This window comes from Sciurus carolinensis, chromosome 12 (assembly GCF_902686445.1).
Source record: "Sciurus carolinensis chromosome 12, mSciCar1.2, whole genome shotgun sequence".
NCBI classification, from domain to species: Eukaryota; Metazoa; Chordata; class Mammalia; order Rodentia; family Sciuridae; genus Sciurus; species Sciurus carolinensis.
Genome location: NC_062224.1, coordinates 26,244,064 through 26,262,443, shown reverse-complemented (window position 1 = coordinate 26,262,443; position 18,380 = coordinate 26,244,064). Strand labels below are relative to the sequence as shown.

Genomic DNA, 18,380 nt, shown 5'->3' with positions numbered 1-18,380 from the left:
TGACGATTCAAATATATCTGCATTCCTGTGTTCACCTCAACCTGACTCCCTGTAGTCAAGAGATGGTGACAACCTCAGCCTGGGAATCAAAAAGGGAGCTACATATGAATTTTATTTATTAATGAAGAGGAGGAAGTCCCTTTATGTGCAACAACAAGGATGAATCTGGAAGACGTTACGCTAAGTGAAATGAAGCAGACAGAGGAAATACCAAATGATAGCATGTATAGGTGCATCTCGAAAAAATTAAACTCAGAAACAAAGTCCAACAGTTGTTGCCAGGGACTGAGGGTTGGGAAAATGGGGAGATGTTGGTCAAAGGTACTAACTTTCAGGAACAGATTTATGAAATTCTGATGATCTGGTGTACAGAATGGTGGTATAGTTAGTATTACTCTTGTACACTTGAAATTTGCTCAGAGAGCAGATCTTAGTATTCTCAACACATGTGTACATGTGTGCACACACATGTACACAAACACAAAGTACAAAAGGTCATGGGTGTGTTAGTTAACTTGATTTGGTAAATAGTTCACTATACCCACACAACACACACACACATATATAATTATAATGTATATACATATATACAGTGTTGTCCACTATACATCAATGAGCTTGGAAAAAAATAAAATATATGAAATAGGTTTAAAAACACTTCTATCAGAATAATTAAAATATAGCATGTGCCAAACAGATCTAAAGGTCTACATGAGATAAACAATTTACACATGAAATAGATTTAATATTCAGACACATAGTACAACATAGATGAACCTTGACTATATTGTGGTAAGTGAAATAATTCAGACACAGAAGAAAATAGTGTATGGTTGTGTTTTTAAAAGGAACCTAAACTAGTCAGCTTCATGGAAACAGGAGGTTAGATGGTGGTTGCTGAACTGAGGGGAAGGGATGATGGAGTTGGGGTTAAATGGGTGTGGAGTTTCAGTTTGAGGAGATAAAAGTTCTAAAGATGTATGTGGAATGGTTCCTCAGTCACGGGAATATACTTAATGCTACAGAACTTTGCATTTATAATTATTTAAAAGTAAATTTTGTCATGGAAGTTTCACCACAATAAAATATATTCATACACACACACGCGCGCACACACACACACACACACACACACACACGATTTTCAATAATGATACGTGGAAAAGATTATATATAAATTATTTTCCACTGTGATCCAAAAAATATGGAAGGATGGATAGATCTGTGTTGAAGCTGAAATGGTTTGGGAAATTCTGTGGGAAACAACTTTTTTTGAAATGTGGAACTTCCAGATAATTTTAAATGTTAGTATGACTTGTAAATATTCACAAGGAAATTGGCATAATATTCAAGTGAAATAAATGTAAATTAAATGCAATGCATTTAATTTTTAACTATCATATTGTCATTAGAAGTATCTCACATTTAGAAAAAATAATTGTTGAATACTAAAATATTTCCTGAGGGGAAGGGAAAGACTATATTCATCTATATAGTTTCAGATATCAATGATCCTTATGAATTTTCAATAAATATTAACAAAATATTTATAATTATATTCATTAAAATCTAATACATGCTCACTTAATGACATGTTCCCCATTCACTTCCCATACATAGCTTTTATTTCTTTTATAATAGAGAACTGAACTGGAGGATTCATAAATACTTTAATTTCTATGATCTGGAATTTTTCTCAGCTGCCACAGTGAAATTATTTCTCTTGTGCCCATATGCTACCATGGTTAAATATGTAAGAGATAGCTTTCTCTTAATCTGAGAACATTGCTCTAAATGATAAAATCTAAGAGAAATTTTTCTGAAGTGGTGAATAGCATCATAGCTCATGCTCTGTTTAGAGATAATGAAGTCTATTCAATAATCAAAGAAAATTAAAAGAAAAGCCACAAAATCATCAAAACGCCTATTTATAAGTAATGCAATTTATTTATAACACAGATCATAGTTTTTAGATTTCACTAATATTTAATGTACTTAATATGATGGGTGGTTAATAGTTGCCAGTATGCATTTGATCCTCCTGGCTTTCTTCAGGTATTTATTACTTCACCTTCGACTTTTTGAATTATGTAGGGGAAATATTATTAATTGAAGAACCTCAACTTAAGGGACTGGAATTGGACTTATATTTTGTAGTGCAGTTTAGTTCTAGAATATTTAGCTTTTAAAAAAAAATTCCTTTAAATGTACTGGAACAAATGTCAGAGGTAAAAATAGCTGAGCAATTCACCAAAACTTTTACAGAGGTGCTTGCACTATATTGTTGTCACAAATCTTTATGGAGATGGATTTTAAAAATTAATTTCAGTTTTCAAAGGACAGCGATGTTTAGTGTTCTGTGGAAAGCATGATTGACATTTTAACTGATAAAACATATAGTCAGTCAAAGAAATGGTTTGAACTTTTGTCCTAAAGCCAAAATTCCAAGATATATTCATCCAAAATTATTTTTACTTGCAAGCTTTTTCATGTCTTGTGACTGAATGAGATAGACAATGCATCTGTCAGGTGGGTCCTTCCTTTTTCACTCTCATTGGTCTTAATGCTTTTCAAATCAGTGCCTTATTGAGGAATTAGAATGTCTACTTCAGCAGTCTCCTGCAGTGAAGATTATTGTTTATATGGACTTGTTTCCTTTGTGCAGCAATATATAACTTATCACCTCAAACAGGGCAATATTAAATTTATTACCCAAGCAGGGGAAGTGAAAGAGTAAAGAAGAGATATTATTATGCTAGAACAAGAAGAAGAAACTGGGCCAACCCTGGCTCAAGTCTGACATGTGGTCATTTTATCCTTGGAATATTTCTAAGTTAGGGAAGTGTGTCTCTAAGAATTAGGTATGCCCTGGGGAATCAGTGGAAGAATTTCTTGGCTAAATCCACAGCTAAGACATTGAAACATGCCTAACATATTTTGGAAGTCAGGTATATATTGGGAATCTTGAATATTGCCGATCTCCGCCAACAGACTTAAGTGAAATGTGAGGTGGCCTAGACATTGGCAAAGCTCACAGAGGACCAAGGCACTGAGCAGAAGATGCTTTAAATTTCCAAGGAGATAGTCACAGCTAGTTTATAGGTGCTTATGACTGGGTCAATAAACAGAACAGACTTTCCTTTGAGGTGTAACATTTATCAACAGTGGTATCCTATGAACGCTGTAGCCAAAACTGAGAAAAGAAAAACACATGCAGGAGCAATAGATTTCCAGTTAAGTAGATGTGAACCTCACTTTCTCGCCATATTGGTGCACCATTTGGTAATGCGCAACACATTTTCATTATTGTAAGGTAGTCAGCTTAATTGTTTTTATTTTGGGAGAAATTCATTCAGAGGAGAAAATAATATTTGCTTATAAAGACAAATAAATCTTTTGTCATATGTCCATTATATGACTGAAAAAGCAAGGCTTTGAGATCTTAACATTTCCTTGACATGCAGATTTTTTTTTAAGTGCATTGTCATTTGTGTACGTTACTTGAATTTTTTTTTTCTATTTGAGTACATTCATTTATTTTTCAGCAAATTTGCTCTACTTTGATCCTCATCTAAAGATTGGAGACATGGGAAGTGACCAGCTTCCCCTCTCCATTTCCTTTGTTATCACATTATTTAGAGTCCTTCCTATTTTACTGCCTGGCACAACGATCTTTCCTAGGCCCTGGCTAGGGTTTACCACAAGACCAATTTTCATGAAACAGATCACAAAGAAAACTCATAGTGAAAATGGGATTGACGCTGTCTATATCACTTTCTCAGAGCTGCTGTAATGAAATGGCACAATATGGGTGACTTAAAGTGATGTAATTTTTTTTTTTTCTAATTCTGAGGGACAGAAGTCTGAAATCATGATGTTGGCAAGGCCAAGTTCCCTTAGTGTTTCTAGGGAAGGATCCTATTCTGCTTCTTGGTAAACTTCCGGTAACTCCTGGCAAACCTTGGTTCTTCCATTTTTTTTTTATTAGACTATGATAATTACACATTGTTTGGGGTTCCTTTTGACAAAAGTATACATACAAAAATTTGATTTGAATCCTCTTCACCTCTTTTTCCTACCCCCTTGCTCCCTCCTCTACTCTACTGATTTTCTTTTCACTCCCTTGTGCATTTATTTTTGATTAGTGCTTTCTACATATGCATGAAGGAAATATTCCCTTTAGTACATTTGTATATGTATATAATATGATTGCATTTGATTCATTCCATATTTTCCCCTTTCCCTTCTTTACTCCCTCCCTCTCATTCTCCTGTTTCTACTCTGCAGATCTTTCTTGTACCTTTATGACATCCAAGCCCCTTCCACTTTATTATGCCTTCTTTACCTTATTTTGTTTTAATTTCCACATGAGAGAAAACTTTGGACCCTTAATTTTTCTGAGTCTGGCTTATTTAATTTAGCATGATTTTCTCCATTTCCATTCATTTATGACAAATGCCATTATTTCATTTTTCTTTATTTCTCAATTTAAAACTCAATTGTGCATATATCCCACATTTTCTTGGTACATTCATTTATTGATAGGGATCTGGGTTGATTTCATAATTTGGCTATTGTGCTGCTATAAACATTGTAGTGGCTGTTTTGCTGTAGTATGCTGATTTTAGTTCTTTTGGATAAATATCAAGGAGTGGGATAGATGGGTCATATGGTGGTTCCATTCTTAGTTTTCTTGAGGAATCTCCATGCTGCTTTGTTTTGTTTGGTTATTTTGTCCATTTATTGTTTTTTTTTTTTTTTTTTTGGCATTGAGTTTTCTGTGTTCTTTACAAAAATAATTTGTGTCATTTAAATATTGGTAGGAGTAGCTAGCAAAGATTTTTTTTTCCATTCCATAGGCTCTCTCTTCACTCTCTAGATTATTTCCTTTGCTGTGTAGAAACTCTTTAATTTTATGGCATCCCACTTATTGATTCATGGCTTTTTTTTTTTTTTTTTTTTCTTTCTTGAGCATTAGGGGTCTTGTTGAGGAAGTCATTGCCTATACCTATATGATGAACTGTTGACTCTATGTTTTCTTTTAATAGTTGCAAGGTTTCAGGTCTAAATCCTAAATCTTTGATTCAATTTGACTTGACTCTTGTGTAGGGTTAAAGATAGGGATCTAATTTCATTCTACTACTTAGAGATATCCAGTTTTCCCAGCACCATTTGTTAAAAAAGGCCATCTTTTCTCCAACATATATTTTTGGTACCTGTATCAAGTTCCAGATGACAGTAAGCAGGTAGATTTGTCTCTGTGTTTTCTATTCTATTCCAATGGTCTCCATGTCTATTTTGATGACAATACCATGCTGTTTTTGCTACTACAGCTCTGCAGAATCTGAGTTGAGATGGATTTTATGATGCCTCCTGCATTACTTATTCAAAATTGCTTTGGCTCTTCTGGGTCTCTTATTCTTCCAAATGACTTTAAGAACTGTCCCCCGCCCCCTAGTCATTGAAACAATGTCATTGAAATTTTGATGGGGATAACCTTGAATGTGTAAATTACTTTTGGTAGTATGGTCGTTTTGACAATATTAATTCTGCCTATCCAAGAACATGGGAGGTCTTTCTGTCTTCTAAGGTCTTCTTCTATTTCCTTTTCAGTGTTGAATAGTTTTCATTGTAGAGATCTTTCATTTCCTTGGTTAGATTATTTCCCAGGTATGTATGTATACACATATTTTTAAGATATTGTGAAAGGAGTGATTTTCTGATTTCTTTCTCAGCTGAATCAATGTTGGAGCTTAAAAAAGCTATTAACTTATGAGTATTGTTCTTGTATCTTGCTACTTTGCTAAATTCATTTATCAGTTCTACTAGTTTTCTGGTGATATATTTTAGGTCTTCTAGATTTAGTATCATGTCATCTGCAAACAGTGATAGTTTGTCTTCTTCTTTTTGTATTTGTATTCCTTTAATTTCCCTCTCTTGTCTGATTGCTCTGGTTTGAGTTTTGAGAACTGTATTGAATAGAAACAGTGAGAGTGTACATCCTTAACTTGTTATTGATTTTGGAGGAAAAGCTTTCTATTTTTCTCCATTCAGTATGATGTTGACTTTGGGTTTCCCATATATGGCCTCTCTAATCTTGAGGTAAATTCCTTCTATCTCTAGTGTCTCAGGTGTTTTTAACATGAATATTTATTTTATTTTTCAAAGACTTTTTTCTGCCTCTATTAAGATGATCATATGGTTCTTGTTCTTAATTCTATTTCTGTGATGAAATACATTTATTGATTTGCATAGGCTGAACCAATCTTTCATCCCTGGGATGAAACCCACTTGGTTGTGACGTATTATCTTCTTAATGTGTTTTTGAATGTGGTTTGCTAATATCGTATTAAGGACTTTTAAATCTAAGTTCATCATGGAGATTTGTAGTTTTCTTTCCTACATATGTCTTTGTCTGGTTTTTGTAATTAGGGTTATACTGGTTTCGTAGGATGTATTTGGGAGTGTTACTTCCGTTTCAATTATATGGAATAATTTGAAGAAGACTGGGGCTCTTTTTTAAAGGGGTAGTAGAACTAAGTTGAGAATCCACCTTTTCCTGGACTTTTCTTTGTTAGTAAGCTTTTAATTGCTTTTTAAATTTCATTACTTGATATTGGTCTATTTAGATTTTCTGTATCTTCCTGTTTCAATTTGGGCAGGTCATATGTGCCTAGAAATTTGTAAATGTCTATTTGATTTTGCAGTTTATTTGGATATAAATTTTCAAAATAGTTTCTAATGATCCTCTGAATTTCAGAAGTGTCTGTTGGGACATCTCCTTTTTCATCTATGATTTTGTTGATTTGGGTCTTCTCTCTTTTGTTTTGGGTTTTGTGTCTAGGGATTTATCAATCCAAGTTATCTTTTAAAAGAAATAACTCTTTGTTCCATTGATCCTGTGTATTGTTTTTATCCTTGATTTTATCAATTATGTCTCTTATCTTTATTATTTCCTGTGTTCTATTGATTTTGGAGTTAGTCGTTCTTCTTTGTCTAAGGCCTTGAGGTGGATCATAAGCTTATTTATTTGTGATCTATTGTTTTTGATATAGATGCTCAATGTAAGAAATTTTCCTCTTACTATTGCTTTCATTCTGTCCCAGAGATTTTGATATGTTATATATTTATTTCATTGGTTTCTACGAATTTCTGTATATCTTCTTTCATTTCTTTTTTGATTCATTCTTAATTTGAAAGAGTATTGTTATGGGCTGATAGGATGCCTGGGATTATATGGATTTTTATTTTTTAAAATTTTTGTGTTTGCTAAGGTTTACAGAATATGGTCTAATTTGAAGTCACCCAGTATTATTTTATTGGGTGCATATCTGAGATTAATGTCCAGGAGTATTTTTTTAGTGTAATTGTGTGCATTGACATTTTGGGCATATGTATTTATTATCCATTATATCTTCTTGCTGGATTGTTCCCTTTACCAAGATGTATTGGTCTTTGTCTCTTGATTAATTGTTGCTTCAAATCAACTTTGTCAAATATGAGAATAAGTACTCCCACTATTTACAGATTCCATTCACATGGAATATTATTTTCAATCCTTTTACCTTTATCCTGAGAATGCCTTTTCTTATAAGATGAGTCTTTTTCAAATAGCACATAGTCAAATCTTGTTTTTTGATCCATTCTGCTAATCTATGTCTTTCGGTTGAAGAGTTGAGACCATTTATATTCACTGTTGTTATGCATATGTATTGTGGTTTATTGCCATTTTGATTTTTTAGTATGTTTAATTCTGTCTTGATTCTTGTTTAGATGATTAGTCATCTATTGTTCTTCATCTATTTGGGAGTTTTGGGATTTGTTTTTTGGTTCCTCTCTGTTCGGTTTATCTTTCAGAATTCTTTATAGTGTTGAATTGGTATCACAAATACTTATAGTTTATTCTTGTCATAGAAACTTTTTATTTCCCTATCAAATATGATAGAGAGCTTTGCTAGGCATAGAAATCTTGGTTAGCAATTGTTTGAGAGCTTATAAAATCTCATTCTGGGACCTCCTTCCTTGTATTATCGGAGTTGAGAAGTCAGAAGTGGGACTTGTTTGCCTCTAAATGTGACCTGTTGTTTCTCTTTTGCAGTTTTAATATTCTTTATTTTCTATGTTAGTCATTTTGATTATAATGTGTCTTGGAGAAGTTTTCTTATAAACAAGTTTTGGGGTCCTGTATGCTTCCTGTATGTGGATGTCTATCTCTTTTCTGATGGGGGAAAGTTCTCTTTGACTGTCACATTGAAAATGCTCTTAATACTTTTAGCTTGTATCTCCATGTTCTCTGGTATCTCAAAGATACTCAGGTTTGATCTCTTGATGTTGTTCCAGAGTTCCTGTGTATTCTGATCTTGTTCCAATATTTTCCCCTTTACTGTATTCTTTGTACTTAAATGCATATATCTTGTCTTCAGAGCCTGAGGTTCCATGTTCAAGAGCTGAACTTCTAGTTTCTATGAAATCTAAACCATTGGTGAAGCTTTCAAGTGAATTGTTAATATGATTCATTGTACCTTTTATTTCTAGGAGTTGTGATTGATTTCTTTTAAATACTTCTACCTCTTTGTTGAAATAGTCTTTTGTCTCCTGTATTTGCTCTTTTAATTTGTTATTTAGATCTCTTACTTCATTGAACATTTTAATAATCCATTTTTTATAATCTTTCTCTGATATGTCATCCACTTTTATATTTGTGGGGTCCTTTGTTGGGGTGGTTGTGATATTTAGGGGAAGATTTGTTTGCCTGTTTCCTCATGTTTTCAGAGGTCCTGGACTTGAGCAACAATTGAGATGAATTCCCCTTCTTCTTTATGTATGTGTTCTTACATTTGTAGTTTTTTATTCTAGGATTTCTCTATATTTTTGATATATGAGTAGATTTCAAGGGGTGGGGCCTAAAGTTCCCTCTGGTTGTTCCTCCTTGGGGCCTGGTTTTTGGTTTGGGGTTTTTGGCTCCCCAATTCTATAAGCTAAAGTAATGTTAAGGCCCAGGTGGAGTTAGATCTTGTGTGGTGTGAGATTCACTGTTGCTTGACTGGGTTGAGAGTGTTTCTTGGCAGCAGGATCTCTGGCCTTAAACAGTTGCAATCATTTTCCAGTCCCTCTTGGTGGGGGGAGTTTAGTTTTGAGTTAAATGTACATGTCTACTTTGACATCTGTTATATAATTGCCACCTATATAGGAATGGAGGATCTGAATTTAACATCAGTCAATACTGGCAATAAAATATTGTGGACTAGATCAGGCATTCAACCTTAGGTATCCATTATGTCATCCACTTTATTAATCAACATGAATGGTGTATGAAATACATAAACTATCTAATTCTGTTATTTAATTTGATCACATTTTCTTAAGCAAAAAGAAAATAGGGTGGGAAGGTGAAAGTTTGAAATATTTTAAAGAAGTGATCAAACAAGAGGCAGGTGGTAGGTACTAGATGTTGACTATAAAAAAGGAGGAATAAAAGATTTATAGAAACTAATAAAGAAAGAGAGGACATGAGAACAGGAAAATTTGACTATTAGTAGAGGAAGAGAATGATGATGGAGAGATAAGAGGGATAAGAACAGAGATATGGACAAACCAGCAACTACAAGATCAAAATAGCTGAAACCCGTGTATAATTGAACCCCACTTAAGACAAATGAAGACTTAATAATAACCAGGTGCTAAAGGAAGCAATTAGTGAAAGTGAAAATATATGAATATACATACACTTTTCCAATCCATCTGCATAGTGACTACACATCCCCCAACACACACCCACATACATGCACACAAAATCATACATAATGGAAAAAAGTAAAAGTAATACAATGAAATGATGTTTGAAAAGAATTTGTAAAGCTAAAATTGAGAAAATAGAACAAAAATAGATTAAAAGATGGAGTATTTAGAAAAGACAAAAGGAATGAGGAAAGAAAGAAATTAGAAAATAAAAATTCTTGCTGAGAAATAAAGGGCTTATTTCTGATGTGGTGATCGAAACCGTTGGTAAGGATGGATTTTTCTCTCTTGGTATTTGTTTTTGGTTTTGTAGACCTTGAGTTGGGCATTGGGGGCTGTTAAGCCTTTGTTGTTAGGAGGAAAAATTGGTTGTGGTAGATCTCAGCTTCCAGGCTCCTGGTATAGGATGGGGTTGCACAATTTGGGTATTGGCGAATTGTGTTTCCAAGGTAGATGTATTGCAGTTATAAACTGGAGGTTTCAGTAATTGGGGTTTAGTCTAGATGGAACTTTGGAGCTGCTTGGTGGGTGTTTGAGAATTGCTCTATCTCCCCCAAACCTGTGGCAGGGGGATGCTGGTCTCTGCAGAGCGTCTGGATCTCTAGTAAAATTCACTTTAAGGGTGTCAGAACAAAATCTCCACAGGTTTCACCTTCATTGCTCTAAATATAAAATACCTGGTATCTGCCTGGAGTGCACATGCTCCCTTGCATCTGCTATAGTGCCAGCAACAATGGGAGATTTCTCCCTTGGGATCCAGATCCTGAATGGTCCAGGCAAAATTTTCTTTGTGTTGGTTTCAATTTCTCTGGTTCAGGCACCTTCTGGGAATTTTCTGGTCATCTGCTAGAGTTCCCTATCTCCTATCTCCTGGTGGTGGCAGCATGCTGGGTATTGGGGCACTTTTGCAGGCAGGACATGTGGCCGCATGAGCATAATCTTTCCCTGGTCATAGGAAGGGAGCAGATGGCCGCCCTCTCAGGTAGCACTGAGCACACACTTTCCAGGCTGCCGAAACTCAGCTGGCAGCCACTTTTCCTGGTGCCCCTGGTGATGCTCTCCCAGGTCACAACACAGAGGTGCACTGGAAGTCTCTTCTCTGGCAGGACAAGCTCTTGCTTTCCCTGGCAGTGGGGAATGCTGCTATAGTCACTTTCTCCGAAAGTCATTTTCTGCACCCCAAATGCTTCCCCTCCTGTGGAAGTTATTTCTGGATTTGCTTTGTCTGATTCTCTTTCCCTCCTACTGACTTTGTGTCTGTTAAAAATCAGACTTCCTGTCCAACCCACAGGTTACCCCAAGTCAATTCTTCTTTATTTAATGTCTTTATCCACCCCCGCAACACCATCTCCTTTGTCTATGCTGCCCCTTCCCTTCACTGCCTTTGAGTATTAAGGTGTGATGAGCTTATTCCATAGGCCAGCCAAATTGGGCACACTATTGAAAATTGAAAATAATGGTCAGAAGTAAGCACATGGTAATGAGTCTTTTTAATTAGGGGACCTCGTTTAGGGACAATTCATAGTTTAAGCTTTGCTGTCAGAGAGTCGCAGGTTCAATGTCTAGGTGTGCTATTTACTAAAACTTACCACAGGTCAGTTGCTTGGAATTCTGAGTTCCATTTTGCTCTTTGGGGGAAAATTGTATTTTCTATACACGATACTTGTGGGATAGAAAGTTAACATATGTAAAATTTCTGACACATATTTGGAGTGCAGTGGCAAGTGACTATTGTTATTTAAGATGACAGCATTCTGATTTTCAAAACTTTGTTGTTTTCTAGCAAATGATTATGTTATTTCTCTTTCTTTCCTCATGGTTACAAAATGCCTCTGTGTAATGAAAGGGAAATTTCAGAAATAAGTTTTAAAATGAATAATATTAATTTATCCACAAAACTAATACCTAAGATGGGCTGTTACTATGATTCTTATTCTAGGAAAAGGAAACTTAAGCAATCAGAGCTAACTTCTCAGAAACTTAAATTGTTGGAATTTCTAGTTTATTACCAAGTACTCTGGAACCTGCTGTTTTCCTCACTAATTTGATGTCAGAACTGGCAAAGATGTCTATTACACTTACCCTAAACCTGGACTTCCCTTAGAACTAGTTCTTTAATAGTACGTGTAGTAATTTAAGTATTTGCCAACTTTCTAATTATAAATTAAGAGAAGAAAAGCAAAGTTCAGATTATCTAATTTCTCTGCAATTCCAAAATGGCAAGACATTTAATTTGGAAGACGTGTTACAAATGGAATAATGAAACAAAGAATTGAGATACGGACCTCAAGTTCTTCAGGTGTCCAGGATTAATTTAAATTCCCCTCTTTCAAATGGATTTTTTAAAACTATCATCTCAGGAGATTTCTACTTGACAGGTGAATTAGTAACTCTGTGAAAAGCTCTGGAGTTTCACCTGGTGTCATTAAATACAATGGACACAGCCAGTTAGGATGAAATGTGCCAGACGTGTCGATAGAAGCATGTAGAAGAGCCAGGCTTCACACATAACGTGTTAAACGTGTGAGATCAGAAAAAGGAAAGTTATTCTGATCATTAGAAAATGTTTACTACAAAGCAGAATGATTATACTGACCTCCAAGTTTATAGGTTAGAGTGTGTGCTCTACCAACAACCTAACTTCATTTCTGCTCACCTGTTTTCTTTTCCTTCTCTAATAGTGAATCATCTCACCTGTGACTTTGAGTCTGGTTTCTGTGGCTGGGAGCCATTTCTCACAGAAGAGTCCCACTGGGAGGTGGTGAAGGGATTGAGCAATGGAGAGCACCATTTTCCTAAAGCTGATCTCATAGCAAACACAAATCATGGTAGGACGTCTTCCTCTTTTGAAAAATTAACTTTTGTTCTTTCTTGTTGCAGAATAATGATACTGTGTATTTTCATTTCTCTCTACAAAGTATACAAATGTGACTGTGGTTTGTCTTGCCTTGAACCCTCCTGCCCAACTTAAAAATTTGTTGTTACTTGAGCTTCTAAAAAGGAACTTTTTTTTTTTTTTTAATAATGAACATTTTTCGTTTTCTTAAAAGGTTGGATTGAAGGTTTAAATGGGGAGAGAAGTTTTCTGATAATTCCCTTTTTTACTCGGGAATCCTGTTTAGTAGCCTTGCTTTCCTTTTGAGCAATCCAATTTTTTTTTGCAAAACAGAAAAGAAAAATAGTCTAATCTTCTCTTTGGGAACAGAGCAGAGATTTAGCACTATCTATAAAATAAATCTGAAAATATTTGAATGCAATTTAATCACACTTGAGACTTCTTTATAACAAACAATCGAACTTCTTTCTCATATATTTTGAACCAGCATTATATTTTTTACATTTCCTCTGAAAATTGAAGAGCTATAACTACATATAACATTCCAAAAGTGGTTTGTGAAACTCCAAGAAAATCAGACTTTTTTCCCCTTTTTCTCTTTGTTTACTTTTTTATGGCATCTAATACTGTTGCTCATATGCTATAGTTTCATATTAACTTTGTAATCACATACCAGTATGGTCGATCCTCTTTCAAGTTCAGTGAGCATTATCCCACTTTTGAAACTTCCAAAGAAATGTGTCAAAAATAAATGTTGGCGATTTTTTAATTACAATAATTGGAAATTGGGGTTTGTGGATTGTTGTGAAAGAATAGGGAGAGAAACTGATCATCCATTGGTTACAACTTTAAACAGTCATTCTTTAATAGCATGTGATTGTTGTTTCTTGTGCCAGTCTTTTTTTTTTTTTTTTTTCTGTAAGATTTTGTGGCAGAATGGTTTAAGTTTAAAGTTTAAAAGAAAGGAGAATATCAGAAATTAGAACTATATGGTACATTAGCTCATATGATGTTTGGTTCATTTTTCTTTGTTTAAACCCATTATTGAGTACACAGCAGAGACTAGACCTGAGCGTGGAAGCCATGGTAGATGAAGCAGATGAGTAAAGTTTGCCCTAGGGTATGATAAATGCTTTACAGGGCATGGAGATTGATTAAAGTGAATTTGAGATGCCTTACTGAGGGAGATGAGTCCTGAACTGAGCACTGATGGGAAATGTAATGCAGTCAGGAAGGCAGATGTAAGGAATTAAGGGGAGATGGTGGGGAACATGGTCTAATTAGTGGAAATATACTAAAAGTGGATGGGAGAGCTGTGTGTAGTTCTGGGTGAGATGCATATGATGAGACATGGAGTATAAAAATAAATGCAGAGGTGCCTAGGAATTTGAAATTTGCCTGCAGGATAATGGAGACCTGATTCCTCAGATTAAAGCATGTGACCAATCATATTTGTTCTAAAAGCAGAAGAGCAAAGAGGAGAGGGTAGAAAAGATATGGATGTGTTGAAGAACTGTCAATGAGATAATGAAGGCAGTGATTCCCCTGAGGAAGCTGGGAATCTACACTCTAGTGGTCGGATGGGACCTTTATCCTTGTAGGGTCATGAAGAGCATGGGCAGCCCTGGATTAAGTCATGGTGTTGACACTGCACGCAAAGTACTTCAGTTTTGTTAGCTAGAAAATAAGGAAAAATAAACATACTTTCATGGAGAATTATGAGAATTAGATAAATCATTCTTAAGATTTTTCAGAGTAAGAGTTCAATAAACATGAATAGATTTTGTTCATTTTAGTAGGAATGCAGGAATCTCACTAAGTACATGACTAAAAAACACTTATAATTCACCTTCAGACATTTGCCATCTTATTATTTATAATTTGTGCTAAAGAAAGGTTTGATGCAGCCTCTGTATTAAATATTGAAAAGCCTAGTCATCTTTTCCTGTGATGCAAATAATGTTGAGAGATAACAATATAATGGATAAAATTGGGAGGAGCTCCTATCTATCATTCATAGTAAAAGGGTTGAATTGCAGTATTTCTCACTTTATAAAGGGCCCAGCAAAAAATTATATATATATAATTTATAAAATTATATATAAATTATAAAATTATATAAAATTATATATATATATATATTATATATATATATATATATTTTGTTTGTTTGTTTGTTTGTTTTTGGTACTGGGGATTAAACCCAGGGGTGCTTAACCACTGACCTATACCCCCAGCCCCTTTTTGAGATAGGGTCTCACTGAGTTGCTTAGCCTCACTTAGTTGCTGAGTCTGGCTTTGAAATTGCAAACTTCCTGCTTCAGGCTCCTGGGCCTCTGGGATTACAGGCATGTGCCACCATTTTCAAATATGTGTGTGTGTATACTTAGTGTGTGTGTGTGTGTGTGTGTGTGTATATATATGTGTGTGTGTGTGAGTGTATATGTATATGTACATATATACATATATATACACATATATAAAACGTATATTACATATATGTAATCTGAATCATAGACTCAACACCTCTTTATCCATGATTGCCATTAATAAAACCTGAAGATAATCAGTAATCAGTTGTGTTTTAAATCTCAGATGAGAAAGAAAGAAAATTAGGTCCACAATGAGACAGGAAGAAGTGAAAAGGAAATTTTTAGGGTAGTTCAGTAGAGTTCAATATTTTCCATGTCTAAGGCAATGGAACTCTAGTCTATTTGATTCTTGCTTTGAGTTTATAGATTACAGCTTTTTAAACTAATCTTTAGTATTTTTTTTTATTTTATTTTTCATGCACCTTCAATGTGAAACTTTACACAAAAACTGAATGGGTTGATGTGTCTGTGTGTGTGTGGTTTTGTTGTTGTTGTTACTAAGTCTTGATTTTTCTTCCCTCTTTGCTTGGTTTTGTTTTTCCCATTTCTGGTATCCTGTTAAACATCCAAATAGGCAACTCTCATAATTATCTCCTACTTCTATGTGTGCTCATAGAACTTACTCTTGATAGATATGTACATATTTGAAATCATAAGTATTTTTGTGTTTTTTTACAAAAATTTGAAGTATTATTAATAGTGTCCCTATCTTGTTTCTAAATATAACTCATGGTATTTCCTCCAAATCATCAAGTATAATTTATATTTTTCATTTTATATGTTAAAGAATAATTTAATACAGTGAAATTCAACCTTTTTAGTGTACTGTTCACTGAGTTTTAACAAATATAGACAATCGTGTAACCACCATAAGAATCAAAATGGTTTCATCCCACCCATTTCTCCTGTCACTTTGTGGTGAACACCTCTCCACACCCAGCCACTGACACCAGCTGACAAGAATTCTGTCCCTGAGAGATTGCCTGTTCCTGGGGGCATGTAAATGGATCAGACAGTATGTAGCCTCCTGAATCTGGCTTCTTTCAATTAGTATAATTGATTTGAGGTTTTTGATTGGGGACATAATCAACTGTTGTTGAATACAGTAATTGTTTCTTCCTTTGTATCTTTGAGTAGCATTGAGTTGTGTGAATGGACCACTGTTCATGTATCCACTTAACTGTGGAAAGGCATTTGGATTGTTCCAATATTGGTGAAGATGAGTAAAAACACTATAGCTTTCACACATGTGTTTTTGGCTTACTCATTTGGCTTGAGCACGCTATCTGATACCCATGTATAATTTTTCACTCCAGTTGGTGTGGGAATCCTGTTTCTGGCCCGTGGTGATGTCTTGTAACATCTGCCCCTTTCAGTGTATTTTCCCCTCAGCCTCAGGTAGTTTTCTCTCATCCAAGGACTGGTCAATATTCAGGTGCTGATTTGGGGAGATTTCAGCAGATCCCTGGAGCTTGCTCTGTTTGCGGCTTGGAAGGAGAGAGCTCCAGAATCTGAATAGGGGAACTGCACTCTGTTAGGAACTCCAGCTCCTAGGGTCTCCCCACTGAACCAACACCATCTTTTCAACTCAGAGAGACCACACGCTTCTCCTATGTCCCCCTCCCTTCATAGCAGCCTGGACACTCCATCTAGGCAGGGAGCTGGGAAGACTATTTGCGACCATGTGCCTTGGCACATTTGTTTCTCCCTGTTTGAAAATCATTATTTTATATCTGTTTCTGAAAAAAATTTTTTTTTCCTAATTGAAATCAGAAGGTTAAATCTGGTCCATGATACTTAGTCTTCTCTGGAAGTAGAAGCAGCCTAATTCATGATATTTGCTTAATTTCTTTAACCTGGATATGCATAATGACTGTAGTCATCCAGTGACATAAATATCATGACAATGCTGAAAAATTTGTTCTTGTACCCTTTGCCTTACTTAGAATGATTTTAATTTGATGCAGTAGGTAGCTAGGAATGAGGCTTCTGTATTTTTAAAGCAAGATATGTATGTATACTTTTAATAAATATTGATAGATTCTCCCCAAATTTTAATACTTGCAATTCTTTAAAAATTTTAATTAATTTAATTTTTTTAAAAAAATTATTTTAATAATTGCAATTCTTTAAAAATAGTTTCCAGTTTGTGGTTATAAAATGATTTCTTCTATGTAACCATTACTTATATTTCATTGAAAAAGAATCTTAAGGTTTCCAGTTTTTTTAATTACTTGATCTCTAGTAATATTTTATAACTTTTAGAGTAGAAGTTTTGAAAATATTTTGCTATGTTTTCCTAGTTTTTTGCAGCTATTATAAATGACCCTTTTTAAAATCATGTTTTTCTTTGTGCTTGGTATATAGCAAATTCAATTACATTTTAAAATATTGACCTCGTATCCAATGGCCTTGATAATTTTATTTGTTATAGCTAAGAGTGTATTTTTTTATTTTCTAGGTTCACAATTATTTTATCTACTAATAAAGACAATTTTATTTTCTTTCTACATCTTAAACCATGAATGTGTGTGTTTGTATTTATCTATTTTTTCTCTTTTCTGTTTTCTGTCACTCTCTGGATAAGGCCTCTGGGAAATTGCTGAGTAAAACTGCTGATGGCTGCTCGACTTGTCTTGTTCCTATCTCAGGGGAAAAGCTGTCAATAGTTCAACCTTAAGTGCCATGTTTGCTGAAAAATTGTTGTTTCTGTTAGATAAGAATGTGTCTTTCACTCATGATGTTCTACATTTAAAAAAATATAATGATTGTAAGTTAAAATTGTCAAGTGCTTTTTTCAGCTTCTGTTGTCATTATCACATGATCATCAGATGGACATTTCTGCAATGTAAATTGATTTTCCAAATAGTAAACTACTCTTGCCGTTCCTAAGCAAAACTTCATTGGGTTGTTTTTATTTTATTTCCTTATGTTATAGAGTAATGTTTGTTTCTTATTTTTGCATTATATTCACTAAAAAGACTGATTTCTAACTTTCTGAGGGTTGTGTGGTATAACTTGCAGGCCATTGCATTAAAAGGGGTACATGCTTTTCAAAAAGTGAGGTCAAGGCAGATGTGGATATTGTTACCCTTGGTTGTTTGGTAAAATGTGTGAAGGGATCTATAAAATAATGCATTTTAATTTTGAAAACCTTCCTTTTTGTTTAGTCAGCACTGATCCACATTCAAGAAAATCACTGAATGTGGTATTTTTTCAGTCAAAATACTTGCTTTCTTTTTCAAGTTGCCCATCACTTTGTGATTATCAAAGGGCAGGATCAGACCTTGACACTGTTTGGCATAGCCTTCCTTGTAAGGTTTCAATATTCAATGAAGCTACTCCTGACAACAGCTCAGGATGTGTGATCTTTTGAGCTGCAAAGAGATGTTATCCTCCTGTACATTTGCCATGAGCACATCCTCTGTAGTTAA

At 34.6% G+C, this 18,380-nt stretch overlaps 1 protein-coding gene across 1 annotated transcript in view; it reads left to right on the top strand.

The window, feature by feature from the left end:
- The window catches only part of Malrd1 (MAM and LDL receptor class A domain containing 1), a 686,047-nt gene that overhangs the window by 96,639 nt on the left and 571,028 nt on the right, over positions 1–18,380 (top strand). The window contains exon 11 of the mRNA XM_047521295.1: positions 12,420–12,566. Coding sequence (XP_047377251.1) covers positions 12,420–12,566 — 147 coding nt within the window. The remainder of the gene's footprint in view (positions 1–12,419; positions 12,567–18,380) is intronic.